The 17,242-nt window shown below is 34.7% G+C and overlaps 1 protein-coding gene across 2 annotated transcripts in view; it reads left to right on the forward strand.

Annotated features, from left to right (window-relative positions):
- Window positions 1–17,242, forward strand: part of CDIN1 (CDAN1 interacting nuclease 1) — a 124,607-nt gene that overhangs the window by 15,220 nt on the left and 92,145 nt on the right. The window contains exons 2-4 of one of the 2 annotated variants that reach the window (XM_039705465.1): window positions 11,429–11,474; window positions 12,331–12,395; window positions 15,604–15,664. In XM_039705465.1, coding sequence (XP_039561399.1) covers window positions 11,429–11,474; window positions 12,331–12,395; window positions 15,604–15,664 — 172 coding nt within the window. The remainder of the gene's footprint in view (window positions 1–11,428; window positions 11,475–12,330; window positions 12,396–15,603; window positions 15,665–17,242) is intronic. The other variant, XM_039705466.1, reaches the window with a different exon arrangement.

Here is a 17,242-nt window from a genome sequence, read left to right on the forward strand (position 1 = left end):
TGTGGAGTCCCAGAACATTTTGGAAATGGCCAATATGCAGTTTTCATCAGTACTAAGGCGGGGCGCAATATGGTGCCTGTAGCTCACCAGGGAATATGAATGTTGATTAAGCATACTCCCAGGCTTTGAAATCCTGAAAGCAGTGTCAGAATAATGGATGTTGAGCAAATGTCAAGCATTTGTTAATTTCGCTGTTATTTGGAGTTTATCTACCATGATCAATCAAATAAACTAGTGCTTCTCTGTTGTGGCATGTGTCATTGATATGGTGATTAGGTGGATAGAGAGGCCTTCTGCCTTTTTTTTTTTTTGGTTAATCCAGGTAACAGATTACATATGAACAGCCATAACTTTAGATTAAATATTTCTTTGCAGTTGCTTTAGTGGAAGGAGTTGCATTAACAAAATACTTTGGGGGTACAGAGAGACAAAAATATTTGCATATCTGCTGTGATAAAAATTACATTTATGCCATTTTTTCCACTTTTGGCCTTAAGGTATTACTGTCATGATGAAGGAGAAATTGCTTCTAAATAAAAATTGATGGAGGGATCTTTTGCTTGTTGTTAGAAAGATAAATTTGAAAACAAAGTGCTGATTTATGGCTTAGCTTCCTTCTTCACTCTAAATATTTTGGTTTCTAAAAACTAGAAACTTAATTTCAACATCCTCTTATTGATACCCTTTAGTTAAAAGTAGAGATCTCTTTTATAAGAATATGCCCTCTAAGACATATCATGCATAATGTATATATGTAATTTGTTGGTTACTAACATGCAGACATGTAAACATTCCAGTTGAGAATATTTTGTTCTTGTTCTCATTTTCACTATTTTCTGAAGTCCTAATTCTATTAGGTTGCTGCTCTTAGAAATTAGGTAACATATAAAATATTTCTATTTACATGTGAAGATGTTTAAATGTGAAGAACAGGTTAAGATTAATCTGAAAGAGAAGAAGGATCTGTAGCCTTTACTGCTTTACTTTAATATATTAAAAGTGCAAAATATGAGAGAATAGGGTTGGATGTTTTGTGTGAGACATTTTTGAAAGCTGCCTGAAAGATATTCTCAGTCAAATTTCAATGAATTCCAGTGAAGTTTATTTAACACCCTTCTCACTGACTTTTTTTTTTAACTGTAGTACTTATGGACTTAATATAAAGATGGTAATGTATATTATTATTATGTTTTTGATAAGTCACAAAAATTGAAAAAGTGTCAGGGAGTCATGCCATACTATTTGATGCATGCTGAGGTCATCATCAGCTTATTTTAACAGAGAGCTAATGTTTGTTCTTCCTTGGGTTCCACATTTATTTATCAAAGCCTCTAGGCTCATTCTACCAAAACCAGTGACATTTTGGTGCTTAGTGAAGGTGATGTTGTACAGTCAATATTATTGACTGTTTATATCAGATATGACTCTGTTCTATTTGTGTTCCATTAAATTCTGTTCTATGGAGTAAGAGTTCTGGAAAGCCAGCACTTCTTGCAGTGGCACTGTGGGAAATGAAGCTTATAGTAATTTTATGTATTTTCAGGGCAATATAAGGATTGCCCTTATAGAAAAATCCTCTAGAGAGGAGAGGAAGGGGAAGGAAAAAGAAAAGCCTGTTGGTAGGAGTGGAAAGAGTTAGAGAAGTTTTAAGATACACTAATGTAAAGTTTTGATCAGCTCTTGTGATGTTCCCTTCATATTGCCTTCCAGTTTTAGGTAGATAGCTTTTTTAAAAAGAGAATGCTGGAAGAACAGTAGTAAAAAGAGATAGTTGGATTTCCTTCTTGTGCATTTCTGCAGTCTTTCCAAAGGGAAGTAAGTAGTGGCATTAAATGACGTTATTCCCTCTATGGCATAATAAGCTATATTCCTGGGGCTGAAAGTAGGCTTTTAAATATATGCATGCATGATACAACAACTTAGATATGCAAGACAAAACACTGCACTGTTGGGTAGGTAGATGTTCTGGTTTAGGGCAAATTTGAGAGGAAACTTTCAGAGGACCCTCTAGTAAGCAGATTCAAGTGGTCCCTCCCACACTGGGTCAGGAAAAGACAAGAATTATTATCCTTTTTTTTCCTTTTTTTTTTTTTGTTCAATAATTACAAATAGCTTTAAAATTGTAATTTTTAAAATGATAAACACTGTCTAGGGCTCTGAAATCTCAAGGGAACTAGCTATAAATAGATTAATCTCTTGCCTTGAATCTGCATCATAACCAAAATAGAAATTTACTAAAAACTATCACTTCTATATCATCTGTATTTGATTCTTGAAATTTTATCCTGAATATATTTTAGATTATATCCTGAATGGGAAGCATCAATAAGTTCCTAACTTGTTTAAGGAATTAACAGTTTTGATTGGATAACTGGAAGTTTTTTTGACTTAAGATGTTCACTTTGTACCCTGGAGAAACCTATGCAACAGTGTGTGTGCTTGACATGTGATGCATGCAAATGCTAAATACAGTAGCAGCATGAGGCAAGTGTCATTAACAGTAATTTATGTAATGAAAGCCACCTGGCTGTCTTTGTAATTAATTGCTTCTAAATAGTAAATTTTAAATGTAGTTTATAGTTTTCTAAATCTGATTATATATTTTTAGGAGCAAATTGTTTATGGGTGTTTAGGGATTTATTTAGTGCTGAACCATGCTTTTTGCATGTAGGCTAATTTTTTAATACAAAATGAACAAGCTAATTAGCTGAATTACGATTCATTCATAGAAATGGTTTTCTAAACTTAAACACCTAACTTGTACAGAACAATATAGTTTTGTTAAAAAAAAAGATATAAAGTAGAATTATTTTCCCTTTTATCCACAGTGAGCAAATTTGAGATTAAGGTCTGCAAAACTTACCTTCTGATCTATTTCTTTTCCTGGGCATAAGAGGAAGTAGCACAACAGGCTAATCCAAACAAAGTGAGGGGATGAACACAAAATAAATATTTCCAAACTGAGTATATTTTCAATGTGTGGACCTTGGCCCTATCAGTAGGGCAGATAAGAAAGGAGAAGGATAAACCCCTGGTTTAAATTTAAATTTAAATTCTTCACCTTAACTGCTTGTTGGGGTCCATTGCTGTTGCATCCTAGGAACATCCTTCTTTGCACAACCAACATCAGATAAGGAACTACTTTAGTGTATTTTTGTCTAACGGTTCAATATTTAGATTGTGCTACTAAGATAAAAATGTCAGACTTGCAAACATGTTTTTGGTACAGTCTTAAGTGAAGAACATTGAAGTGTGGATGATGTACACTTGAGTGCAAATATTCACAGATGTTTTGCCTTTTTCCTCAGTCTCTGGTGTGCTGCTGTATGCCTCTGCTTTGGCATGTCCACTGATTCTGTCCTGGATATGAAGAAACTTTTTGCTAAGTAACTTGCTAAGATTTAACTAAGTAGTTGAAATGAAGGATATAGCAAATCATCTACTTTTGCTAGTCTCAACTGCTGGGTTGGTTTTTTTTTTCATTTTCTGAAAAAATTTAATGGTAGAGTTTAAAGCAGAATTCTTGAGAATACCAGGAAATGGAGATGTGGTGGACAAGTACTGATATTATCAAGGTGTATGTGGAGACAAACCCTGTTTGATTCCTCTCAGTTTCTTTTGTCAGCGGACTCCCTGATTAGATACTTAAAGATGGGTTCTGCTGTCTGTAAGGTGAGGACGTTCAATAGTCATTGAAGCCTGATGTCAGAATATTTGGGAGTTTTAATTTCACATTTTAGCACTGACAATGTATTTCTTCATCCCTATTGTGAATATATATTGTTCTGTATTATATGTTCAGATATATCATGTATATTATATATTCTGAAGATATATTGTTCTGAAAGTATTTTCAGTTTGAAAATGTAACCTTACAAAATAATTTTATATTTTAATAGAAGCTTGAAACATTAGTGAAATAATATTTACTTATAGAGGTCTCTCTGTGGGTTTGGCATTGGAATAGGTTCCAAACATTCATGCAACAAGTATTGTTTAATTCCAGAAAGAAATTATATCAGAACAATATCTTAGGCAAATTACTGTCCGTTTTCACTACTTGCTTACTAAGATTATAAAACTCAAAAAGTAGTTTCTTTTCTTATGGACCTGCTACTCTTCCATTGCTGTGATTGCTGTATTTTTTTAACATGTTACTTATTTATCCACTGGTAAAGCATGTTGCTGTTCTGCTCAACCATATATATGTGAATGGAAAACCAGCATTTTTGTTCATAATTTTTCAGATTGGGAGTTTGATCACACTTCTCTATCATTTGAATATGGAGTATTTTTAGTTACACTTGTATTATTGCTATTGGAAATCAGATTTTTGTGGTGTAGGTGAAAGAAGGTGTAATTTTTCTCTGCAAACAGCTAGGATTATTTTGGGATCATTGCATGTATTGGTTATTTGCACTTACCTCTGCAATTTATTTTTTTCACATCTGATGCGGATTGTTCATAGTGTGCAGTTGTTTTGAAATATATTGGTTGTTACAAGAGACACCAAAAAATTAGGTGTCTCCAGGAAGAATTGGTGTTCTGTTCTTAAAGGAACTTCTGAGTCTTCCTAAATGAAAAATCAAACAGTATCTAATACTGGCAATTTTCCTCTGTCTGCTGCTAGAACTTATTGGCCAACTAGGTCAGACATTATTAAAGTTCAAGTGGCCCAGTGGGAAAAGTAATGGCCTTGCGCTACTATGAATTTTAAATGCTGCCATTTCTATGTATTGCACCATCATCTGTTCTTGCACATCACTAAATTGTATAGAAGTTGTGGAACCAACCACTGTCAAGGTCATAGAAGTGATGACTCTTCTCAAGTAGCCTTCACTGAGCTTTGTCATACAGTTACACTCATAACCCTGGCTATAAGCATCAAAGTTGTATGCACATGCCTGAATTTAACCTTTTTATTGTCATTGAATAGTGAAACCTGCAGTGTAGGATATCTTTCTCCTCAAAATCTTTGTATTTTATTTTTGATCCTGCCAAAGGTATGGAATTGACTTTGAGGCAAAAGCAGTTTTTGGGGATCTATTTAGATCTTTTGAGTTGAGCTGTTGTACAGCTTACTGAACTGGATATCAGAGAATTCTAAAATTGATTCATGTTATTGTTTTTCAGATGAGCTTGAATTTCATCTTGATTTTAAATTTAATTTTACTAAGTCTGAAATGAGCATATCATCACGTACTTCTTGTCGTATATGTATGTATATCTACATACACACAGCATAACAATAACAACAGTAACAACAACAACACAATAATAATAATAATAATAATATATTTGTAATGGGAGTATTTCCTCTACAGAACTGTATTGACTTGATAGTTTCCAAAGGATTAGCTACCAATAATGCTTCATTGTATGGAAGGCTTCTTATGCAGAAATAATAAAACTGGTTTTGTATTCCAGACTTGAACTGGTGTAGCTGGAAAGCTGGAAAATTAGAAGATGGACACTTTATAGAAGTCAGCATTGTAATTAAAGACTTAGATATATCTATGTTACTTAGTAACTCTAATTCAAACTCACCTATTGATTTAAAAATGTACACTCATGTATATAGGCAAGTATGTTGATTTAATTTAAATTGGTAATTCATGGACTTCTGATAAGTCATTGATAGATTTGTGCATAATAAAAGTACAAATGTGTACAGAGACAATACTCTGCTTTTTGAGAATTTTCGTTCAGAGAAGTGACCACAATCATACTAACCTATAAGAAAGATTGTTGTACTAGAGGCTACAGTGAAGAAAGATTAAAGCTTTAACTATTGTAGAGGTCAATGTGCCTCCTTTGTTCCATGCTCTTCAGGCATATAAGCCTAACAAGCTCGGATAGGCCTTTGGTATTCCTGAGCCTTCCTGGATTCACTTGTAGAATCATTCAGACTGCTAAGAAGCCTTTTTGTTATCTGGACAATCCTGACCGTGGAAGAAATTGTGAGAATCCTCAAGTTGTCACCTCCTATCAGGTGGGAAGTTGACCATCAGATTTGCGTTGGGTGATTTTCAGGTCTAACTGTGGTGCTTGCTGCCCATGCGCTGTAGTTGTGGGAAGCCACTGAGGCTGTATGCCTCTGTGCATGTTATGCATTTGAAACAATGCTGCTAGATCTATTTGAAATCCATTACTAACAGAGTTTTTACAAATTAGGGTGGACTGGTTAGCATGTTAGCATAAACATTGCTTCCTTTAGGAGTCCCTGTTCCAAATCATTTGCAGTATGGAAGATGAGAATTTGGCTGTTTGGATTTCTTTCATGTCTTTAATAATGTAACAGGAAAAATATGTTTTAGACACATGCTCTGAAACTTCAGGATAGATGTGAGGAGAATTCCCCTTTCACCACTAGTCTTTTAAATTTTTTGATTTATATCTTTCTTTCCTCACTTAGATTTTAAATCTGGCATGGCAACACCACACAGTTCTAGGCCTATAACTTTTATTTCAATGCTCAATATTGTGCCAGTAAAAGTATTTTTAAACTTACTATACATGGGAAGGGGAAGTTCTTTTCCAGTTTAAAGAAATGAGAGACTCTTGCTATCTACTTTGGAACTTTAGAACTTTCATATCTTGAAAGATATGAGTAGCACTGCATACTCACTAGAGATTGTGGAAGAAACAATTTTCCCCCCTTATTGAATTCCTTCTATAGCTAAGTGGCAGTGTATATTCTTCAGGGAGAAGGTTTGTCACTGCAGCTTTGGGATTTCTCATGTAACAGCTTCTGAATTTTGGAAACACAGCTCCTGCCCCTACACTCAGTTTTTAACCAATATATTTATCGTTTTAATAAGGTGGAATATTCCATTTTGTGAAAAGGAAACAATGAAGCTATTCTGCTTATGTATAACATATTTGTCTTATGGACTATGCTTTCCCCCTTCTTGTCTCCACTTGTGTGAAATCTCTCTAAGTACTCTTCCTTTGTTCCATGATAAAATACATTAAATGTGAAACTGATTTTTTACTCTTTGTACTTTAGGCAACAAATGTGAAGTTAAAAGTGAGGGAAAGGAAAGTCATTATAAAACATGAAACATTAAACAAGTGAAATCTTGGTTTGCACCTACAACTCCATGTTTTCAGTAATCTCAGAAAATAAAGTAAAAACTGTAAGTTTCATCTTAACTGTAAAGAATTAATGATTTGCAAGGGCTGATAGTATAATATTTGCATAACATTTGCTATGCTTGGACTTTCTCCTTGTGACGCTGAAGTAAGTAGCAAATATTAAGCTGGACAGCACTCCAAATCTTGGTTGCATCTGCAATTCTGTTTTGTTGAGGTGATGATCTGGTACAATTAAATTGCTTTCATCATTACTAGCTGCTTCTTAGCCAAAGTTTTCTATCTACTCTAGCTACAAAGCAGTAAACTGCTTATATGAAGTAGTAACTTATTTGTTACTACTTTACATATGAGTACTCATTGCAAACCAGAACATTTTTGAAAGACTCTCCAGGGATTATAGCATTCCTTGTCTTCAAATTCTGAGATTCATTAGAAGAGAATGGTCTAAATTTTATTCTTATTTAGTAATTGACCAAAGGGCATATTCTTTTCCCATCAAGCTCTTTCTAGCTTAACTGATATCTAAGTTCTTAGAGATCACTTCTCTTATCCCTTTTTCTGGACTGTCTTGGGCATCCCCTTCTAAATGTTGGATTTGTGTATTAGAAGTAACTTTGATAACTGTAATACTATTTTCTTTATGGTAAGCAAATTTTTGTATCTTTATATCATTTGTAACCTAGAACTTACACTTCATTTTATAAAATAAAAGTATTTTTATCATTAAAAAATGGGCATTTTTAGCCAACTTTAGATTTCAGTTTTCTGCTCAAATCCACTTAAGTATTGACAAGAGCATGAAATACATCAGGCATTCAGATGGAAGTATGCCGCTGACACCAACCCAGAGTAACAAAAGGTAAATTGGCGTCATTGTGGATGCCAGTGTACAGGAAAAGAGGATATCTAAAGAGTGAGGCTGGATGCTTTGAACAGAGCTCTGGGAGTTAGACTCATTACTGTCTAGAATTGCAGAAGAAAATGTTTCCATGAAAGTTGTCACTACTGAACTGCGGAACTGAGAAAAATTTGCTTTTTTCCCTGGACAATATACTGAGTTCTACAAGAAGGATAACAGGTTAGAATATTAAATGTTTAAACGCGGTAGTACTCAGAATTATGACTTCTGGGTTTTTGTTCATTTGTTTCAGAAAATCAGCAATTATGTACCATGGCTCTACAGTTGTTTCTCAACAAAAGTGTCTGCTTGTCACAAACATCTATATTCCCAGTCTTCAAGTAAGGCATGAGGCTTACTAGATAGGTTATTCCATGAAAGGCAATAATGCAGTACTCAAATGTTATTTTGAAGAAAAAGCCACTTTCAGTGTTACGTTTGTTTTCCTGGATAGCTCGGTGTGATTACTTGTGATAGCTCACAACATTTGTGTGCTCATTTGTTGGTTTGAAATCTTGTATAGAAGTATCAGAGGATGGATGCAGCCCTAGGAATTTAGCTGTTCCTCTAGAAGTAATGGTAACTTCTATGGTAGTATTCCTGCTGTCAGTATCAGCAGTTGTGATTGTGCTGTTTTTCTATTAGAATTCACATTCATTACTTCTCTTCCCTCTCCAAGTACATAGTAGTGTCTTTTTCGGTGCTTTCTGAAACCATGATATTTCAGTTTTCACTCAATAGGATCTTGCAATATATGCTCCATCTGTGTTTTGAAGAGCTACTTCATTTTGCCAGGAAGTTGTCTCAATGAAATTGTAGCAAGAAAACACTGAGTGGCAGATGAGTGGTTTTAGTTTTTAAGTAAACGATGTTAACCAAAAGAAACATGGAAGCAGCCATGTAAAGATATAAATCCATTTCTCCTGGAGAAGGGGAAAGATCATCCAGTAATAAGGCTTGTAATTATTTGAATGGTGTTATTGAAATAATTCTCTTTGCCCCAGTGATAAAGTTTATGTACTGCAATCCAGTATATATCCAATTTGCTCTGTTATTGGAATGAATTTTTTCAGTATTCGTGCTAGGTCCTAAATTATCTGAACAGTTGGAAAGACTGTTCCATAGGAGAGGAGTGTTAAACTAAATTGAAGTAGGTCAAATTCCAAGGACACCAAGGGGACAAATATAATGGACAAGAATAAGAAAAACATTTAGTTTTGAGAAGACCTTGAAGGCCATCATGGTCATTAACCTAGCATTTCCAAGTCGGCCATTAAAGGTGGAGTGTAAAGGGAGGGAGGGATAATGGTCTTTGTTTTTTTTTATATGCCAGTGTCAGTGTTTAATAGGATAATGATAGTTTAAGTATAGTTAACATACCAGGAATAGCCTAAAACCACAAAAATTACTATGTCAGTGGAGGAGAACTCAAACCAGAGATCTAGTCAAATGCTGTCCTGATCTGTTCTGGGATTTTTCCCACATCTATCTCTAAATTCAGTTCTACCATTATGACCATGTAAATCTGCAAGGTAATAATAGTTATGTGGTGAGCCATTAGGGGGCCATATGTATCCAACTTATTTATAGCCTGCACGTTTGGGTTTTTTTTTTAGATCAACTTGAAATATCTTAGCTTTCTGTATGTGTGTAGCCTGTGTAAGTATAATAATCTTAATTTCTTTCCTTTGTTCACCTTCTAGTGATTACATGTGCAGGTTGCAGGTTGTCATAACTGGATTATGCACCTTTTGGAGAGGCTTTGTGGTATGTAACTCCTGGCCTCTATGTCACGTGTATATTTAAATAAATATTTATTATTTAAATACTGTTTACTTTATTTGACTAGAAACTATTAAAATTTAAATTCTTTACTGTATTGGACTTATTTTTTCTGTAATCCATTAATTTAATCTATATATTAGTCCACTTCTGTTTCTATCATTTTTCTACTGTTTTAACATTCAGTCTCAGTGAGTACTCAGGGTGAATAGTCCCATGTGTAAAATACCAAAGATCAAGGCTCAGCTTACTGCTGTCACGCAGATGTTGCGCTGGGCAGACAAGCCCAACTACAAAGTTATGGCAAAAAGCCTGGAAGCACAGCTATGGATAAGATATACTTGTAAGTTCTTTATACAACACTGCACTAACCTAGTCACTTTGTTTCTGATTCTTCAGCTGCTTGGTTTAGAGGTAACTTTATACCATGCTGCATATACATACTGTCTGTTTAACTCTGATCCAACCATTTAGTTGTTTTGTGCCTCATTGTTCCCTTTTGAAAGTGAGAGTAGGACTTCCTCATTTTAAATTAGTGTTTCTGAAGTGTGACAGTTGGAAGGAGAAGGGTCATTTATGTATGGAGAGAATATGTACTTTTAATGTAATTATGATACAGGTGTTAAATTCACAGACAAGAAATCTGACAGAAGAGTGAGACTTTAGATATTGTGGATTCTTTGAACTACCTATGCTGTGCCATAGTAAGTAAGTTCATGGGAGGAAAAAATGTTAATTATTCATAATGCTTTGCTGTGCCATAAAACTCGATTTATTGAGACTATAATTTGTTCAAGTTGCATGTAGTAGAAAAATATATCAGGAGTAATTAGTAGTACTCAGGATGTGATGAGGTAGATATATCCACAGAGGACAATTGAAAACAGTAGCGGTGTGGTATTGATTGCCTTTCAGAGGAAAAAAATCTTGTCTCTTTTCTAAATGTTAACAATTCAGAGAGAAAAATTCCCACTTGGGAAGAATGCTTTCCAGGTTGCTTCATTGCCAGGTGTTCGACATTGAGTGGAGCCTTAGATGAATGAAGCTTATGGCAGCTTTTGGAAATGACCGACTCCGGGGAATCTTGGCTTCCTGCTGTGAAAGTTTCCATTTTCAAAGCACATCAGTTTCAGTGGGAATGTTCCACTGGTCCCATATGCTACTTCTGACAGAGGGGAAGTTTTTAACCTGAATATGAGACAGCTACTGAAGAAGTTCCCTTGCTGCTAACAAAATGAATTTCAATATGTTGCCAATGAACAAGCGGCGTGTTCCCAACTGCTGATGGAATTTAACTCCATCAATTTTTAATGGAAATTTTGCTTTAATTTCCTTTTATCCCTGTTACCTTTTAGCTCCACTACTTGCTCCTGGTAGGACTTTTGAGTTCTGAAGTTGAATCACCCAAACAGTATGCTAGTTTGATTTGAAGTTCTTGCTATATTTTCCTCCCCTCCCTCATACGCTCTCTCCTTGACCTAGCAGCAGGAAGCCTTTGTCTGAGGTGTTCATCTGGAACAACTTTTCCACACTTGTTTTCATGTTCTGTTAGATTACAGGGCAGCAGGCCTACCTTTGAAGCTCCCTTCTCTTTTGTTTCTTTGCAGTGCACTCCAGTAATTAACTTTGTCCTTCTTTTATTTGTTCCAGTCAATCGCAGTCCACTCTGCTGAGCATCTTCTCCCAGGAGTACCAGGTTAGAAGTTTTCTCCTTTGTGAGGGTTGACAGGTGCCTAATTGAATGATGAATGTCCCTTTATTTCTTTGTAATTGAACTGCCAGCTTTCTGATTGGTTTGGAGGATGTTCCTTTTTCCACATCAAGCACCGCCTGAGTCTCAGTGGATGGCTGCCAAGCCTACCCATCCATCTGTCTAATAACATCTAGCCTTTGCTTATTTGGTGGACCTGTAATAAATTATGCTAAACCATTATTATTCTGACAATAATAATTTCCCTGTGTTGCGTGGTTCCATGTGCTAAATGTTTGCTGACTTGCACTGTCAGTGCTGCTTTCCATTGCTGACAGAGATGATGATAAATGACCATTGCCGGAGTGGCAGAAGGCAAGAGAGGCAGAAAATGGAGTCATTTATCATGAGATGACAGGTGTCAGTCAAGTGGCAAGTCTCTATGGAATTACTTTTTGTAGTTTTTCAAATAAGTTGTTTTTAAGCAATGTTCTTCCTGGTTAAAAATGCCAATTGAATTGTAAAACTAGAGTGCACCAGACTTAGATGGAATTGAATTGAGGGAAAATTAATACAAAGGTTGAAAGAGAGAACAAGTTTTTCTTTGCCCTCAGCAGCCTTCAGTAAACTTATTTAGATTCAATTATTGTGACCTTACTGGCTTTTACATATGGTACATTGCAGTACAGTCTGAAGACGTTCAATTCAATAGGTAGATTGAATGTCATTTCTGTATGGAATCTAAAAGCATGGTTCACATCTATCAAAGTGTAGCCAAGGATCGCGTGTTTGTGTAGTCATGATTTCAGTGTTTTAATCTATGACACCTTTGTAAAAGTCCTGGGTTTTTTTATTTTTCCAGAAACAAATCAAAAGAACACATGCCAAGCATCACACTGCTGAAGCTATTGAAACTTACTACCAAAGGTATGACCTCCCCACCCCAGTTAAGACTCTCATCATAGCTCCTGATTTTTACAGCAGTTGTGAGTAAATGAGCTTATGAAGCTAATTTTATATAACAATAAATGAAGAATTTGGGAATACAGAATGGTTCACCTAAAAATGTTTTTCACTGGAAATACAGAAATTTTTCAGGATTTGGTCATTCTGATTAAGAAAGAGTTTACTTCCCTGTCTCTAAGTCAGGATAAGCAAATATTTTTTCCAGTGTATGTGATGACATTTATTATATATTGCCTATAGTTTGTAATTTTTAGGATTTCTGTGTCGACTGATTTTGATGACTTCCTTACAGCAAGAGAGCTTGTTCTTTTACACTTGCTTGTTTAAAACAACATTTGTGCTACATTACAAAAAGTTACATATTCATGTATTGCCAGTTAAAGCACTAATTTTTAGATCATTCCTGTTTTATCAACAGAAGTGTCAGAAATAGTTTTTAAGGGAGGATGAAAACCTTTATGTCATTTTACAATTGTTTGCATCTTAAGCTAATAAACTGTGCTTGCTACACCTTGTAGTTTTTCTGTTAGTTCCACAGGCTTTACTAAAAATATTCCGTTGACATAATTGGGTCATAGTGATAACAGGTAAAGATATGCAATTAAAATATTACTTAGTAGACTGACATATCTGAAGAGCATGCATGGCAAGTGAATTCATACTTGTGATGTATGATATTTGTGCTTAATACTAATCTGTATGAATCAAGAAAATAAACAAAGAGCCTTCATTTGTAAACAATTAAATGTGCTTCTGCCAGAGTCATGTATTTAAAACTTAACCACAATCTGATTATATCAAACACTGGTTTAGAATATCTAGTGTCAAATGTACTAGTTTGGGTGTTTGATTTCATTTTTTTAGTAGTTGTATTGTTTTGTAAAATTTGTACTGGATCACATCACACTTTTCCTAGGGTTGATTCTTGTTTAGGAAGAATATTGGCTTAAAATTTTGTTTTGTTAATAACATGCGTATAGAGTACTACTTCTAATTATTTTTCACTAGCACAGTTTCAGTAAAGTGGCCTGTGGTAATTGTAACTGCTGTGTAAGTAACCCTTTTCTTAGAGTATGTGCAAATCACTAGTTCCAGCCTGAAACTTCAACCTGAAACACAGGAGAAGATTTTGCTTTATGCAAAGTAGCAGTTGTATTGGTGTCAGTAGGGTTGTAGGTATGATTAAGTTTGTCTCACATCAGGTAGGAGGATTTGGTCTCCTGTCTTCTTCTGTAGTCTGAAGTATGATAGCAGTACATAACTAATGCATTATGTATGAAGCTGTGTGGTAGTGGTAGGGAAAATCATTCTTTATGCTATTTCTGAGTATGTCATTTTGCAAGTGTATTAACATGGCTGAGTAAAATGCACATGTTTTTAAATCAGAGATGTTCTGGTCAATAGCTAAAAAACTCATTTCAGTCCTGTTTTAATAGATTTACTGTGTAGTATGTTTAGGAGGCTACAGAAGCAGACAACTTGAGATAGAAGCCACTTCGAAATACTTCAGGCATAAATATGACAAACATGTCTTCTCCTCCGCTCTTCTGTATCATCCACTTTACTGCTGTAAATCCCAGACTGGGTGCTATGCTCCTTAGTGTTTCTGCCAACATACAAGCAGGTAATTGTGCTGTCATTGCTTTCTTAGGTCAGAACTACCAGGTTTTGAAGGTAGACATTTCCAGTGGTCCCTGTTAGGAGCAAGTAAAATAGCTGAGTAGAGTAGTGTCTTCCACTTTACTGAGACTTACTAGTCTGAAACTTAGGCAAGCACAAAGTACAAGAAGGATCAGCAGGTTTTCAGAACAGTATTGCCATCAGCATGTGAGACCTGTTAGTCTATAATGGAGTTGCCAGAAGCAGTAGAAATATATGACAGAAATTTACTTAATTCTCACTGTTGCTGTTAAATCATCTAGATGCATGCTTGAGAACTTTAATCTCAAGTACATTTTCCTAATTGTGTATTTTGTGTATGATATCTCATTTTTTTCTGTTATAAATTTACAATGTTTGAACATGTTTTGTGGGGTTTTTTTTTTAATGTGGAACTGAAATAGTTTAAAGCAAGAAGCTTTTTCAATTTCCTTAATTCGTTAAGCTTCAGAATAATTTGCAAGCAAAAAGCCCTCTATCAAATCTTATGTGAAGGAGTTTATAAAGGTGTGCCACACATTCCACAGAAAGGTAAAATGATAAAGAATTTTAATGCCTGTAACTAATGAGCAGAAGAGTGTCTTCTGATGGATAGATAATGATAGAGCTGGAAAAGCTGTGGCCTTCTAATGATGTCAGTAATGATGTGCTGTGCGAATACAGATAGGATAAACGAGCAGGTTCAAATGTTGATAACTATTGTTCTTTTCCACATGGCTGCAAAGCACAAAGTGGCTTCCAATATCATAGCTCCTTCCCATCAGCTTCTGAAGACAGGTTTCAGGTTTTATTGAAATCTGAATATCAAGCAATGAAAGTAACAGAAGTGAGGAAAGCGACATAGTGTGAATTGATGGTCAGAAACATCATTCTGTAATACCCTCAACTAGAAATATTAAGCCTTTGCCACTGATAGGATAATGACTTTTATCAACCTTTATTTAATCCTAAATATTTCTTGTTTTCTTTGTACAATATTAATTGTTAGACTGATTTCACTAAAATAAGCCTTTAGTATTTAAATTACTGTTCAGCTGATAAAATCTGGAATAAATTTGAGAATTTAGGTTTTTGTGCTTACTAGGGAATTGGGTAAGATATACACTGCACCTTCATAGTTGAAGCTCATGTGGAATCAAAAATCTTTACTGTGAATAATAGAGGTTTATTTGTCTGTGATGCATCTTTAAGTAGTACAGGTATAATTTATTTGTGTGTCATTAAGCCACATTTTTTTAAATTTCTTGATATATTGAGTTTTTTACCAGTGTCTTCATTGAGATGGATATATTTTGCAGATGAATAGAATAGAATAGAATAGAATAGAATAGAATAGAATAGAATTGGAGACAACCCTGGAAGTTAGAGATTGCTTAAAATACTTACTTCTTAAAAGATTTCCCATTAAATGAGGTATTTCCCCCAAATGAAAAATATTCACAAGGGATGCTGACATATATAAACTGGCCTTTTCTTGCCACTGCAAAATTACTGGCTTTGTCTTGTCTAGGTACCTGAATGGGGTGATGAAAAGTGCAGCTGCCCCAGTATTACTGGACCTGGCCAATGAGGTAACCATCTTTCTTTTTGCTTTAATCTTCCACTGTAAAACCTGAGGGGCATATCTATAGTGACTTTACTGAGAAATGTAATTAACCTAAAAAAATGGTTTCAAGGCACATTAGACATTTAAAATGGTTCCCCAGTCTGTTAGTACTTAAAATAATTAGACAAAAAGCCACATTTATTAATAAATCAGTTCATGTAATTAGTCTTTTAACTTCAAGGCAAATGGGTAGGATACCCTGAATTTGTATTTTGCTGAAAATTTCTGACAGACTGAAGGTCTTTATTGCATAAACTTGCTAAAAAATTCTCACATTGATTAAATGCAGTTTCATCAGTTTGATTTCTATCAGTTTGAAAGGAAGGCTTAAAACATAATTTTCCTGACTCCATTTATTTCTGTTCATACAGATTAGAGGATGGCTAATGAAAACTGCTTAAGATAAAGCACTTAAGCAGAATAAATTCCTCAGTGTATGAAAAGTTCTGTACGGATGCCATTAAAGTCTTGACAAATTTATTGATGCTGTTTATTAACTAGAATATGAATTTGCCTTGGTATACAAGGTGTTATTTGTATTAAAAACTGCTGTCTTAGTACTACATTAAAGAAGAGGTAAAAAGTTTGGACAAGTGGCAGGGAGTTTCCTAGAAAAAAAGAAATTGATGAAATACCTGTTTTTTAAACTCTAAAATATTTATTTACTGTAATAGTAACAGTACAATAGCTGATACTCCCTGGAACTGCTTATGCAATCCTCAAAGGGATAGAATGAAATATATGCTGTTTTGTGTTGCATTTTAATAGAAAACATAAGAAGGAAGTAGAAAATGAGTGTTTGCATTAAAAATGATATGGCACTGTGAACATTAAGTGTAGCAATAGCAGCAAGTTCTACATGTTACATTAGTAAAAAAGAATGGTTTTTCTCTCATGTACATTGCTGCAGCCAGCAAATGAGCGATTACCTATCAATTACTGGAAGATTTTAATGGTCTGTGAAGTGTCTGTGTAACCTGATCGTACAGTTAGCATGGAATCAAGAATTTATTTCATATTAGTGGTAATGTGTAGCTTCTTACCATTTCTGGAAAAGACAAATCCTGAAGTAGTGAGAATAGAATGTACTTTACATAAATAAATACAATCTTACTAAGAATTTAGGTAAACATCCCAATGGATGATCTATTGCACCCATATTATATGGGAACTGTCATAAAAATATTTCAAGCACAGAGTAATATATCTGTTACTGGTTCTTTGTATATTTTTCGCATTGATTTAGAGATGATGCATATAATTTCTGACTCGAGTGAGCATATCTTTGTTTATTTTTCACTAATGCATTTTTGCAGTTCAGATCAAAGATACCTGCAGTTCAGAAATAAATAAAAATTAAGTCTAAGAGAAAGGGGAGATACATAAAAAACTTATTTGTTTCTGGTTTTGTAGTAGCAGGTATATCAGAAAGGCAGTGCATTTTGTGACTGCCACCCAATGCATTAGGGAGACGTGGCAATAACAAGCACCAGATTACTGCTTCCAAACAATCAAGCTGCCATTTTTATATGATAGTTAATAT

The sequence above is a fragment of the Passer montanus genome, unplaced genomic scaffold, assembly GCF_014805655.1.
Source record: "Passer montanus isolate IOZ18808 unplaced genomic scaffold, ASM1480565v1 scaffold18, whole genome shotgun sequence".
Taxonomy (NCBI): domain Eukaryota; kingdom Metazoa; phylum Chordata; class Aves; order Passeriformes; family Passeridae; genus Passer; species Passer montanus.